Consider the following 14,184-nt stretch of genomic DNA (forward strand, 5'->3'; position numbering starts at 1 on the left):
ACTAAGAAAAAGGGTCTCAAGGCAATTCACAAAAACTGCCTTTATGATCTGCAAAGTCAGGAACTTAAAAGGATACAGCAAGCCTCACCCTTTACTTCAGAATAGCTAACAAGATTCATTTGTACTTAGCAGACATTCTAAAACCTGAAGTTATGATCAATCTCTTGACTGACATTATCTAAATTTACAGGCAAAAACTGTATGAATTGCCCCAAACCTAAGCAGTGCAAATTTTTTTGCATTTCAACTGTAACAAAACAACATCTACATTGTAAAGACTACTGGTACTTCATGACCTGTAGCATGGAAAAAGCAGAAAAATGATAGTTCATAATTTTCTCGAGGGTGGCAATACCTGTACTTAAGCATGACCAAAGTAAGCATTTAAAAATGCTAGGTCATACAAGTTATAACTGTTTTTCTGTCGGAAGGCCATGATTGACGGATGGCCGTGGGAGAGTTAAACGGCAAATGCAAGTATTTTTTTGCAAGTTCATTGTCTGCACCTGTTGTAAACTGCAGTATGTGGCCAAGGCCTAAACCAGCTCTTCTCCCACCTTTAGGTCAAAGAAGCATGACGAACTGTTTTAGTTACATTATTTGAATATATTTGCTTCAAAAAACCTATCTGGTATAATATTGCAAATAGATACTGTATAAGTAAGTTCAACAGCCTTTACATGATAAATCCATCCTTGATGGTCAAAAACAATTTTCAATATCTGGTTTAAGTCATATTTTGTCAGATTCAGTTTGCCCCTTGTTAATCTTAGATATTTAGATATGAGCAGTTGTTCCTATTCCTGAGTTATGTTACATGTCTGAGGCAAAGATATGTTGCCTCCACACAGGGAGAGATTTTTATTAGCAAGATGCATTATGTGTGAATGTGAAAGATTGTTCATATTGAATGTCCAATAAACTTACTTCCAACCTCTCTCAAGTATTTCAAAAACTGAGAATAAACAGAATTTTCAAATTTTCTCTTGTTTGATCCTTCTTCACTGAATTCCGGTTTCAAAAAATGAATGACTTTTCTCACATTCAGAGTTGCTGCTTGGCTAGGTCTCAACAGGTGCAAAAACAGGGGGAGTTGGCATCCAAACTGTTGAGATAAAAATACTAAAGAATTGATTGATGCCCACAAAACACATTAAAGTTAGGAAATTTTTACAAGGCCGAAATACTCAAGTATGTTCCTGTACACAGAGTATGCAAGGCTGTGCTCCAAAATAAAACTGAAGAGAGAGCACCAATGCTCTTAACCAGTGCTATCAAGGGTGTGCAGCATACAATTTCTACAAGAAAAGTAAGATTTTATAGTCATCCAGAAACAACACTGGCAGAGTTCAGCCTTGGTATGACTGTATGATTGACTGCCTGATGAGGAATAGTCTATGTTTTGCTAATAACAATAACAAAAGCACTTTAGACCACCATAGTCTTCGGCTTCCTGGTGGTAACAAAAAGATCAACAACAAAAACCACATTATCCTATGAAACCAAACATTTCACCACCAATCACATTTATTAAAAACTGTTCTGAGTATGGTGTTTACTCCAATAAACCCTGCTCCCAAATGAGTCACTCCAAATAATATTGACATATGACTGTGCTGTGGCACTTTTTTCAGTAAAATATAGAATGATATGATTTTGATAAAGGACAGCTTGACAAAAATGAAATGCTTATTACCTGTTACTTAGAAAACTTAAGGTAAAAAAAATATACGTGCACAAGTGGTAATAGGATTGAGTGGGGGTACTATCCATGGAGCAATCTGGTCTTAGTGGCTTTCAACATTTAACATCTCAATCCTGAATACCCTGAATTAGGACAGGAACTCCTCTATGAATTAACAAAAAATAAGGATTAATTATTGTGTCAACAACAAAAAGCAAGAATGTCAGGATTTGAACATTCATTAAAGTACAAATTTCTTGAACATCAGTTTACATTTTTTTTACAACTTTTGCACAAACTATCAGAATATGGAGCACAGGGCTCCAAGTGCATTGATCAACCTTTTTTAACACAAATAAAATTTGTCAAATTGAATTGCTGACTGGACTAATTCAGGTTGATAAACCCTAAAGGGGAGCAACAATTGATGCTTGATTTTCATTGGCTGTTAAACTGTCCAGCTTCACCTGTCTGATTACGTAGAGCTTCTAAATGGACAGGCAAAGCAGGACAGTTCTGCTGCTAAATCAGCCAAATTAAGCAATATCTAAGGGAAGTTGAGAACCAATCAGATTAAAAAATTCTGTTGTTGACACAGTTATGCCATAAATAAAACTGTTTCCTAGAACAAATATGGTGACAAGAGTAGTACCTCATCATAAAATTGTACTTCTAAGGTCTTTCTATTTCTGTAGTCTTGCAGACAACTTAACTCATCAAATGATGACTGAAGTAGGTTTGAACAATCAACAATAATGTAATTGGTTTCTCCTTCTGTTGGTTCATGCAGCATTTCCAACTTCTAGGTCTCTTCCAGTTACTATGTTTTGTTGAAAACACTGTAAGATCTCTACTGGATTGTTGACATCATGTGTCTGGCAATAATGGACAGTTTTATTGACAACTTCATCCACTGACATTTCTGCCATGATTAAGGAAGTGTCAATACTAGGGTCTTCTGCACTTGAATTGAAAGATGGAGGGTTAGTTGGATCTGGATTCATGGAAGTAGAACTTCTCTCTACAACTGAAGGACTGTGGGAAACCAGGGAATAAACAGCAGAGGTGGTGAGATTCCTCTGGGTGCTTTCCAAAACTACATGGCTTGAAACAGCTGTTGTAGTTGTTGAGGACCCAAGAGTTGTTGGTCGTGTTTCAAACACAGAAGTTTGCAGGGTTGAATCATCGATCTCATCATCTGTATCTTCACAATCCCATAGATGCTTTCTTAGTTCACGAACCAAAATCTCTTTCTTGCATTTGTTACATTTTTCTTTAAGTGCAGATTCAGCACCCTTTAGTGCAAGGGGTCTCGTAGAAAGGGATTTTCTGTATAGGTACCAGATATATTTTTCTTTGCCCACCTCTCAGATTGACAGTCTACAGTTCGGACTAATTTGGATATATCAACAAAGTTGAAATGGTAAATTGGCCACCGTAATGATTACAAAAGCTGACGTTTCGAGCGTTAGCCCTTCGCTCCGACGAAGGGCTAACGCTCGAAACGTCAGCTCTTGTAATCATTACGGTGGCCAATTTACCATTTCAACTTTGTTGATATATCCAAATTATTTCGTTACTCCCACCGACGCAGCCCCAAACAGTTTCTTTCGAAACTATCAGCCTTTATACAGTTCGGACTGCACTGCATTAGCTCAAAGCCGCCACATGTTCGAAGGGCGGGAAATCCTTCTGGTTCCCCTTGACTATCCAAGGCATCTGAGCTAATCTTTTCCTTAACGGTATTCTCATCATCTTCAATATCGAGCTTAATCTTCTTCAGTCCAGGTCCGGCTTTGAAAAGTATTTGCTTTTCAACTGATGTAGGCGTTTTAAAACTAAACCGGTCGGCTACACAAACAAAGTGAGCGGTCCATAGCTTCGACTTTGTGGTTGTTTTTCTTCGTTTAGAATCACTCCTAGAGGCTACTCTCCCTTGCCGTCGCGGATTAAACAAAGCTAATCGCTCTTCTCGATTTCTTGATGTGGATGCATGGGAAACTTCGGAATTTGCCTGCTTCCTTGCCTTGCAAAGATTGCGAAGACGTATGCGTTCGCTGATGGTACAAACACCAAGTCGAGCTAACTCGCTGTCTGAAGCTGAAATTACGGTGTCAACTTCCACTTTCTCATCATTGAATCTATCAACTAGAGTTCCCAAATTCAGTTCTCGAAGTACGTCATCCATAAATTTAAGACATAAAAATGACCTGTAAGGTTACGGTTTGTACGAAGACGGGAAGAAATTTCTCTTGGCGCGTTAACGGTGTGTACGTCATGTATCGCACATGTTCACTGACCGTAGCCGAACGCTGACCATGTGATGAATCGAAACGGTGGGCTCTGGGGACCAGTCTCACGAATACGATGTGAGCATGTGCTTTGGAGTAGTTTAGATGACCAGATATACTGGCTCAGTGAATACCATGTTGCAAATGCTCCGAATATAATGCTGTGTGAACCGAATCGCTGAGCACCGAGTAGCAAGTTGTTTGCACCGAGTAGCAAATGTTCGCACCAAACCAGATGCTAAACTGACCACAAATCAGGTGCAAACTGATTACGTAAAAAGCACAGAGCATGGCAAATTATTCACCGAATATAAAGAAAGCTGCAACGCTAAAAATTGATCCAAGCGCCGAGTATAGAGCGGTTAGCAGTGATTATAAGGGCTCTCACACCAGGTATAATGTGGAAATTACCGAGTACCTTGGATAAAGAGCCGAGTATAAGGTGACTGGCACCGATTATAGCAACCAGACCACCAAATATCATAATACAAGCACCGAAAATGATAAGAAAAGCACCACGGATAAGAAAACAAAATATCATAAGACAGTTATGGCGTTCCATAGTTATGCATATGTCGAGTTATTATCCTGATGATAAGTTTGACAGTCCTGATATCTTTTACTGATTGGCGCTTGCTGCTAATTGTTGAAAACCCTTTCGAGCCTCCTTAATTAGAGTACTTCTAAAAAACCTGACAAGTTGACGTCTCATGAGTCAAGCCGACGCGAGTACCACAAAGATCTATCGCTTCCCTATTTGCTTCCCTTTATACGCCTTTAATATTAGAAATGCTTACCGAGATAAACTTCATCGTTGTTTGTATTTCGACTCACTCAGAAAGCTCGTCAAAGTACGGCACAACTCATAAAATTACTCAGCGGTACTACTGAGCAAAACGTTTGATAAGATACATATTTACTACCATAATAAGGTGAACATTAAAGTTTCGAGACGAAAAATCGATATTTGAGAGAGATTCTGAAGAGTTATCTTAGTAAGGAGAGCAAGAATCCGTGTCGGAAACTTGCTCTGATCATGAAGTAAGTGGCGTGAAAATTGTGGTGTGTTGCTTGCTGACAGGAGATTTGTAAAAGCTGAAGGCTGTTAAAGCGATTTGACAATGACCGGAAATTCCCGTCTGTACACGAGTGTTGTTTCTTTTCCCTAGTTTTTCGTCAAGCTTGAATTATGTTAATTTATTGTCTTTGGGCTTGGTTTCCCGGAGGGTAAAGGTAGGTCAGGTTTTTGCGAGAGTTTAAAGGCGCTTTTCTCATGCGGTAGCATAGGTGGTCTAACAAATATAAATATCAGATGTAGTTTGTGAAGATCGACTAATGTTTTCTTCTAGTTTGACTTTACCTTTGGCTAACACGACTAGGAATAGTGTTCCTCTTCCTGTTAATTTAAATTGAGAATAAGATCGAGTGAAAACAGTGCGAGAGATTTGTGAGAGAGTGCATATGAGACTATAAGGGCGTGTGACATCGCAAACCGGAATAAATTCTCTAAATTCGTAAGAAGACAGGCAAGAAACAGTGTCACGCAGCTTTGTTTTCTGTGGCGTGACTTGACAAGCGTTCCATTTGTAAACAGTGATTGATATGAAAAAGTTTTGCTCTGAAACAGTGCGGCTAAAGAGAAAAGGCAGACCAGGAAGACATGGGCAAGCAATCCACCATGGCCATCTGCAGAAATCATCCCCTTCCCACTGTGCTATCGTCTCTTCAGGGCTATCCACAACCCCAATTAAAAATAAGTCCGCAATGCGTACATGTGTGGCTTACGAAATTGAGCACAAGTAGCCCAAGATCTGTATATGAACCGCACAAGGAACACAATAAGGCATATCGATTTGTAAGGATTTGTATGGGCTTATCTACTAGATGTCCATGGAGGTAGTTAAAAATGAAAATATTCAATGAAAATGGCTTACCTTATTCCATGCATGTGTTGTTTGCTCCTGGTGTCGTTATTTTACCGATTTAACTTGATTTAAGGAATTTTTTTTTAATTCTGGTTTTCAAAAGAATTGCTTAAATCAAGTTAAATCGGTAAGATAACGACACCAGGAGCAAACAACACAGGTATGGATTAAGGTAAGCCATTTTCATTTAATATTTTCACTTTTAACTACCTCCATGGATATCTAATAGCGAAGCCCATACAAATCCTTATAAATTGATATGCCATATTGTGTTCCCTGCGTGGTTCATAGAGAGAGCTTGGGCTGCCTGTGAATTGAGCTGCTCTTTGGTGTCTGGTGTCTTATTGAGTTTCTGTTAGAAGAGCAAATATCTGATTACGGTTAGATAGTTTTCAATATTGTACCTGTTCATCGATAAAATAAGATAACTAGCATACAATAGTCTCAAAAAAGTTCATTACAAAGGTGAGGGTTAATGGTCAAACTTTGTTATGGAGGCCTCATTTTGACAACAAAGGTTCCACATGCAACCTGTGGATTTTAGGAACTAAAAAGTGTCAGCATCATCTCCCACAGTGGCCTAATAGATTCGGTCATGATTTTGTTTACATATCTGAGTGGAATAGAGTTCTGATATTTTTCGGTGGTGTTTTCCAAGGCAAGTGACGTGAATTAACTCTAGGAAAGCATTTCATATGAAAATGTTTTGCATTTTGTGTACCAGTACGAGAGGACAGAACTTTCCAGAAGGGCCGAAACATTCTGGAAATGATGAGATCTACACTAGAAGCCATTGGTAGCTTGATTTGGTTTGAACGTACAACTAATTTTGGACAATACATACATGTAAAGTAACACAATGCTGAGTCTAGGTTTCTATTATTCATTAAAGCAGAAAGTTCTTTTCAGTTGGTCGAGAGCAAAATGTTTACTCTAATTATTGTAATGATTTGGGTTTTGCAGGACTGTATTTTCAATAAAAAACAGAAAAATTTAGTTGAGGTAGGTGGATATGGGGTTACAAATGGAAGAATCTAGGGAAAAAAGATTGGTACATATGATTAGAACACAATATTTTAATGAATCATATGTTAGGTAGTACTCTTAAGTAACGTTACATTAAAACTACTATTATTTTTTAACCCAATAAGATTTACATTTTGACCTGGAGGTTTCATTTGGCAGAAAGTTCAATAGAGAGAAGTGTCACCATAATAGATTTTAGGAACAGTAATCAGAAACATTACTTAAACACAAGAGAGTTCAATGTACGGGCAAGCGCATGATGGTATCCATGATGTGATTTAAAGTACCAGAATCTTTCAAGTTTTCTTATTGTTGATATTGCTATTTCATGCCACTGTGTTTCCCAAATTCAAACTATGTGGAGACATGAAAAGGTGAACTTGACATCATCATGTAAATGGTCAACTTGACATGCTATCAAAATTTGTCCTTCAGCTGAAATCTTACTCAGGAATGAAATTTTGTCAGTGTCTGTCAATATACCTAAAAAATTCAGGCCTTTGTTTTTTTTGGTCAGCTACTATGTATATCAATCAGCACAACCTACTTCGAGTAAATCTGATTAGTTTCTAGTGTGATCTATTGTTGCTGAGCCCACCAGTGGTTTACATTTGTACTTGAGTGGTTACTTTTGCACTACTAATACGTTTCCTTACTCGGAACTGGTCAGCTCAGACGACCACCACAAACCGTATAATATTATCCAAACTTTAATGATTATTCGATCTAAGAGAAATACATGTGTAATTCCAAATCAGAAAACGCAAATTTAGTCTTAATCTCATAGCAAAATTCAAGAAAACATGACTGGAAACTTACTTCTGCGGCGGGTCGTAAAAACAGGTTTCTCACTTCAGGTTAGCAGATTCGGGTAAGCGAACAGATACAAAAATCGACTTCTCTCTCTTACTGATTCTTCTGAAAAACTGGTTTAAATCACGACAAGCTAACACTTTAAATCATTGTGAGGAATTAATGTCAATCACGAGTTGTGTTAATTAAATTATATTTATCATCATAGGCAACGCCTATTTACTAAACGAAACAATACATGAAAAAGACACCAGTCCTGTGGCTGTTTTCAGCCAATCAAGAGTGTAATTTTTATGTATATCGGTATTGCGATGAATTAACTAAAACCCAACATGTAAATGAAAAGGAGTTATCGTCTGCCAAATAAAGACTTAATACACATGTATTGTTACCAAGTTAAAATATCAATGTTCATCTGAACCATTATGAAGAGAATTTGGAGAACTGCTAGCTTACAGCAAGTCAACAAATGTTAAGGTCTGAATAATTCTAGGTATTACTTGGGAAACATGATAATAATAATAGTAATAATCACAATAATAATCAATATTAAACTAATTATAGGCCTTTATAAGCAATGGAATATAAGTGTTGTAGAAAATCATTCATGAAAACCAAAACATCACATCAGGGCGACCCTAAAAGCCAGAACGATGGAATGCCGGAACGACGGAACGACGGAATATGACCCCAAATCCTAAAACCCGGAGCGGATGTGAGGACATGTTGACAAAGACGATAACGCACGTGACTAAAACTAAGTGTTGATTTTTATTTTCCTTTACTGAGTGTTATGAATAATTGGGAACCATTTATATATGTGAAAGGTAACTGCTTGTAAACCTGTTCATTTATCTTTTGTTCTGCTAAATTTGCCATGAGTTTTAGTTGCGGCATAGGAAGTCGCACAGCACGTGAAAACTAACTTGACCTACCACATTGCAATAAACAATTGGAACATATATTTAGTGGCTACGTCTGCATGTATTTAATGAAACGTATGCTTGTAAGCGTGAGAAAGTCATGGGAACCTTCCCACGCTTCTCAAAATATAACGACGTTAAGTCGCAGCTTCAGTCGACTTAGACTAGCGTAAGAGCCCTAGTTGCGAGCCCTTTAATAAGAGCTTTTCTTCGTCCATGAATACATTTTAGACCTCGAGTAACACTAGTTGAAGAGAGGTTGTGTGGGTTCATCGCGTGGGAATTTTTCGTGGTGTCAAAAGACAAAGAATTACGTTTCCCATGGAAGGCCAATTTTTAAAAACGCCAGAGTTGAAGATTTGCAATTTGCTGAGGAAAAGAAGAAATCCACTAAACGAATTGGTGACAGCCTCTTTTTGTTCGCAAAGTCTATTTCTTTCGCTGATCTGTGAGCTGAACATTTCATAGGAGAATGGTGGTGTTTTGGACACCTGGTCCAAAAAAACAATCTTTTTGAAATTCTTCTGGACGGCTTCCTTGTGCCAACTTCCTTTTGTCTTTTAACGCCACGAGAAATTCCCATCCGATGACCCCATGCAACCTCTCTTCAGCTAGTGTTAGCTAGTGTCCTCAGCTAAAAGGAAAAAAATCAACACTTAGTTTTAGTCACGTGCGTTATCGTCTTTGTCAACATGTCCTGACATCCATTCCGGGTTTGAGGATTAGGGCTCATATTCCGTCGTTCCGGGTTTTAGGATTAGGGGTCATATTTCGTCGTTACAGGTTTTGGGATTAGGGGTCATATTCCGTCATTCCGGGTTTTAGGATTAGGGGTCATATTCCGTCGTTCCGAATTTTAGGATTAGGGGTCATATTGGCGTCATTCCGGATTTTAGGATTAGGGGTCATATTCCGTTGTTCCGGGTTTTCGGATAAGGGGTTATATTCCATCGTTCTGGGTTTTGGGATTAGGGGTCATATTCCGTCGTTCCAGGTTTTAGGATTTTGGGCCATATTCCATCGTTCGGGTTTTAGGATTTGGGGTCATATTCCGTCGTTCCGTCATTCCGTCGTTCCGGCATTCTATTGTTCCAGCTTTTAGGGTCGCCCTCACATCATTCCACATTTTGTGTTATCCAAAAACTTGTCTCAATACTGGCAAGTAAAATATTTTTAAATAGAACATCATAAGCATCAAATTCCAAAAATGATCCTTAAAACGTGATAAGATATCCTTTGTTTTTACGAAATTGTCATAGAAGCCAATCCTTGACCTGTATTGTACAATCGAGATTCCCATACTTACTTTCGTCGTTTTGAAATATACCGCACTGGTTGACCAAAATTTATCAGGCGAGACCTTCAAATAAGAAGAATCGAATTAGTGTGTCTTTGTACGCTGCAGATAAAGCATAGTGAGTACACAGATTTGAAACGAGCTTGAATGTTTTATGTTATGAAAATAATAATAATAATATCTATTACCCTTTTCCGATCTATCATGATTGTAGGATCCTTGTGAATTACGAAACTGCTCATGATAGTTTTATGACAACCGTCGATTATATATTCTCACACGCTTCTAGCGAAAAAGAGAATAACCCGATCCATGAAGATGGAGTTACCGCAACTTTAATTAGACGAGCATTGGAAGGGTTACTCACCAGAAAGCCTAGCCGAAAGCGTGTAAATAAAAAGCAAGTTCGGGCCTACAGAGGGCTAACGCAAAAGCATGACAGTCAGCAATGTTCAGTGGAATCGACAAATCCAATGGTTGGGTTTCAGGTGACGTCACAAGCTTTGCTGAAGTTAGTGTCCGCCATGTTGGTGTCCCTCGGGTGTCAAATTTATGAATAACTAGTTGTCGCGTTCCCGATGCCGCAGACACGTGGTGTTGTGCACCGGAGTTCGCCAGTATAACCACAGTGTTGAACTTTAGACAAGCAGCAGCATCAAACTCTTTATTCACTTAAGCTGGCAGTCTTTGTACAGCACAGGCGGTAAAAACTATAGAACGGATACATGAAGGTTCGATATAAGGAAAACCGAAAGACTACGAAACTAGAAATGATAAAAATGAGGAATATTACAAGCGTAACTTACATCGGATCTTGACTCCAGGGTAGAGAACTCCTAAACTTCGTTCGGCTCCGAAATGCTTTCGCTACAGTGACTCCTCGCAACTGAGCTACTTGCTTATAGAAGGCGAATTTAGTTCTTACACTTTGACGTACGGGAAATAGAAATGAACAGAGCTTTATGTAGCTAGCTTTGAGCGGATATTCGCTAGTCACGGAACAGAAATCAAACAAAGCGCGCTAACAAATTAAATAGAAGGTCATTGAAAGTTTCTTAGTGTCTTTGTGCTAAAAAAGGAAGAGTTACATAAGTAAAAAAGATTAGAGTTCGTATCCGTAAACGTGACACTAGTCGATTTCTATAGTGAAGCCCTCTCTCTCATCGCCGTATTATTTCGCCAACTACATGAATATCCAGACAGAAAAAAGCGATAAAAGTATCCGGCATTCATCTTAAGGTATCCCAGTGCTCTCTGAGTATGCCGAAAGCTTAGAGAGTTGGAAGGAAAGATGTTTGCAAAAGATCTCGGTCATTGGGGTTGACCCTGCAAGCATACCAGCCGAGAAGTTCAGTCCAAAATGCTTGCCTCCTGTGGAAGCGTCGGACTTGCTGAGTTACCTCGTTCTTGAGACCAGCTTCTACACCAAGAAGCAGTTCAAGGCGTTCAAGAGTCTAGAGGCGTTTAATCAAATGGTGTCGGGATTTGTAACCTCAGTTGTAGGCAAAGTAATCGCCGGCAAGTATGCCGTGAGAGCCCGAGTTTGGCATTCACAGCACATGAATGATCCTTTAGTGAACATTTGGGTCATTTCCGAAAACGATGGGACTATTTTGTCAGCCCATTGCTTGGGATGCAAAGCTGGACTGGCTGAGTCATGCTCACATATCGCAAGTGATTTATTTATGTTTGAGGTAACTACTAGAATTCATGGCAAGCTCGCTGGGTGTCACGAAAACTCAGACACCGAAAACTCAGGTCCCTCGAAGTGTTCTCCAAGCTTTCGAAGTGCTCCATAATTCGATAGTGCATAGCATAAAGCATGAACCAATTTTTTTTATAATATAACCGGTGGAACAATGCAACAAATCCGACGCGAAAGACGGACAACAATATCAAGAGTGATTCTTCGGTGAAGCGAATCGTGACGGCGCTGATGCCGAGTCTTCTTTCGCGTTGTTTTTCTCTTTCTGCCTCATTTAAGAACTCTAGCCCAAGGGTCGCAAAATTGTCTTCGTTTTGGGACTGGTGGGCCGAGTCTCTGTTTGTATCCATTATTATAGCGAAATATTTAAGAATTTTAACAGAGCGACAACAAGGGTCTGTGCAACGAAGTACAAAAAGGTAAACAAACGTCCCTTTCGGCTCGTCAAAATCACGCCACATTTTAATACTTTGATGTTGGAGCGAGCGCATTTGATCCCGTTAACTGTGAATGAAAAGTTCAAAATTAACGGGAAAAATGGAGGTAAATCTAAGCTAAATGAAGTCTTGTGTCACTCTAAAATGTTTTAATACTCAACCATCGGACGATTTTGCGAAACGTGCAACTTGCGGCCTTGCTTTTGCTGCTTCAGTTGGATCAAGACCCAAAAGGTCAAAATACACGCGGGATTACCAGGAGTGATCATGAGTCGAGTTTATCTCTTGAATTTTCGAGGAGTCTGAGTTTTCGGGGTCTGAGGTCTGAGGTCTGAGTTTTCGGGGTGTGAGTTTTCGTGACACCCCAAGCTTACTTGCACTCAGGTAAAATGCTCATGGATTTTGCCGACATAGGTCAATGAAGTGCCGTATGCGAGGGCTAAAGACATCGATTTCTCATCGGCTAAGAAGCTCAAAGAAAAGCTCGACCAAAAAATCGAAGATCTACAACAGCCGTAAGCCTCGAACCATACAACAACTTCTAGTTCCTCCTGTTCTTCCCCTTGATTTGCGATGATCTTAGGTATAGCGCATTAGATCGTATATATAATGAATTTTGCGCTATAGAGATAATAAAATTATTAAATTATTATACGAAAAAATCCTTAGTCTTTATGCTTTCCACTTTTGCTCGAACAGCCAACAATAATGCATAAAACCATCCCTTCTTTCTCACATGAACTCTTCGTTAGATACGGTTTGTTTACGCTCGAGGGACACCAAGATGGCGGATATTAACCGTTGCTAAGGTATTGGTCACGTGGGTGAAACCCAAGGATAGATGACTGAAAAACCCTTCTCCATGCAGAGGATATTGCTTCAACTACATGGAACGTCGTAATGCAATTCATGGAAAATTCATTACCTGACTCGTGAATTCCGCTTTAAATTGCACTTGAAAACCGATATCGCACTCATCGCTTCGCGATTCGGGGAAACGTCGTGGATTTCTATTTTTTTCTATCCATCTCGGTGTGTGATTGGCTGCTGGAAAAGAATGGATTCTGGTCAATATTCCCGAGGTTGTAGTCGGACGGTGAGTTTTACCTTTGAGCAATCTGGGACTTCCCTCCCTTCACGGGGACTTATTAAACTCGTCACCAGGTGCCCTGAGCTCTGTGCTAGTTTGAATTGTGCCAGTTGGGATCCTAACGGTTTCGGGCCGCCATGCTAGTGGGTCAACGTAGAAGTTTTACGGAGCCTGCTGGCTTCGCGTTTCAAGCTGGAGCTGCTTTAGTGGATTCACGGTGTAGAGTTATTCTTATTCTACGAGCTCGGTGAGTTTATTTGGCGACTGGATTGGATTTTCGCGAATTAAACCAGCTGGATATAGGGTCGATCGGTCGCCGACACTGCCGTCAGGCTCCTACCTTGTCTCTCTACTATGAAGGAAAGGTGAAGAAGGCTATTTTTCCCGAAACTTCTTGCACATATCAAGGACAACAACAACTCACCACATGGTAAGTTTCATTTATTTTTTATTTCCATTTTCAAGCAAATTTCCAGACCTAAACTTCGCCCCATATGTTCTCTCTCTTTAACCATGTGTACGTGACGCAAACAGTGAGCCTGGGTTACCCGTGGTCATGTTTGTGATATCTTCCTTTATCTCTCCTTTACTCTTATCTGGTAGGAGTCGCTCTTCGTGTATTTTGCACAGCTGACGAAACCTCTCAATCAACTGGCGAGGCTCAGAAATATCTGCGGAAACGAATTATCATGTGGTGAACACCGTTTAAATTCGTTGAAAGAAGTCCTAATTTCATTTCGGCACCAATAGCACTCTAGCTGTCTATGTGATTTGAAAATACCCAGAAGGTGGGTCGAGCCCACAGGAATAGTTAAAAACCTAGTATAAAACTTTTCATGAGTTTATCGTCCCTCTTAAGCCTAACATCTAATTTTTATTGTGGTTTGGTAAGTCCAACTTTAAGCCCAAATGCAGTAAATGGCTTGAACCCGGGGGTAACATGTGAAGGTGTAGTCTGATCGTCCGGGTGAGTGTAGTCACAACTAGTATGCG

At 39.5% G+C, this 14,184-nt stretch overlaps 1 protein-coding gene and 1 long non-coding RNA gene across 2 annotated transcripts; both read right to left on the reverse strand.

Moving 5' to 3' along the window:
- Window positions 1-678: 678 nt before the first annotated feature.
- LOC111342070 (uncharacterized) lies at window positions 679-3,925 on the reverse strand. Its single transcript, XM_022949105.2, has 2 exons — window positions 2,337-3,925; window positions 679-1,105 (listed from the first exon to the last, which is right to left on the reverse strand). The coding sequence occupies exon 1, from the start codon at window positions 3,870-3,872 to the stop codon at window positions 3,261-3,263; it is 612 nt and encodes a 203-aa protein (XP_022804840.2). The 5' UTR covers window positions 3,873-3,925; the 3' UTR covers window positions 679-1,105; window positions 2,337-3,260.
- A 4,384-nt stretch (window positions 3,926-8,309) lies between these two features.
- Window positions 8,310-11,048, reverse strand: LOC148734621 (uncharacterized). The gene is made up of 3 exons (XR_015998321.1): window positions 10,327-11,048; window positions 9,969-10,022; window positions 8,310-9,296 (listed from the first exon to the last, which is right to left on the reverse strand). It is a non-coding gene; the product is annotated as an uncharacterized LOC148734621 (long non-coding RNA).
- Window positions 11,049-14,184: the final 3,136 nt, after the last annotated feature.

The sequence above is a fragment of the Stylophora pistillata genome, chromosome 3, assembly GCF_964205215.1.
Source record: "Stylophora pistillata chromosome 3, jaStyPist1.2, whole genome shotgun sequence".
Lineage (NCBI taxonomy): Eukaryota > Metazoa > Cnidaria > Anthozoa > Scleractinia > Pocilloporidae > Stylophora > Stylophora pistillata.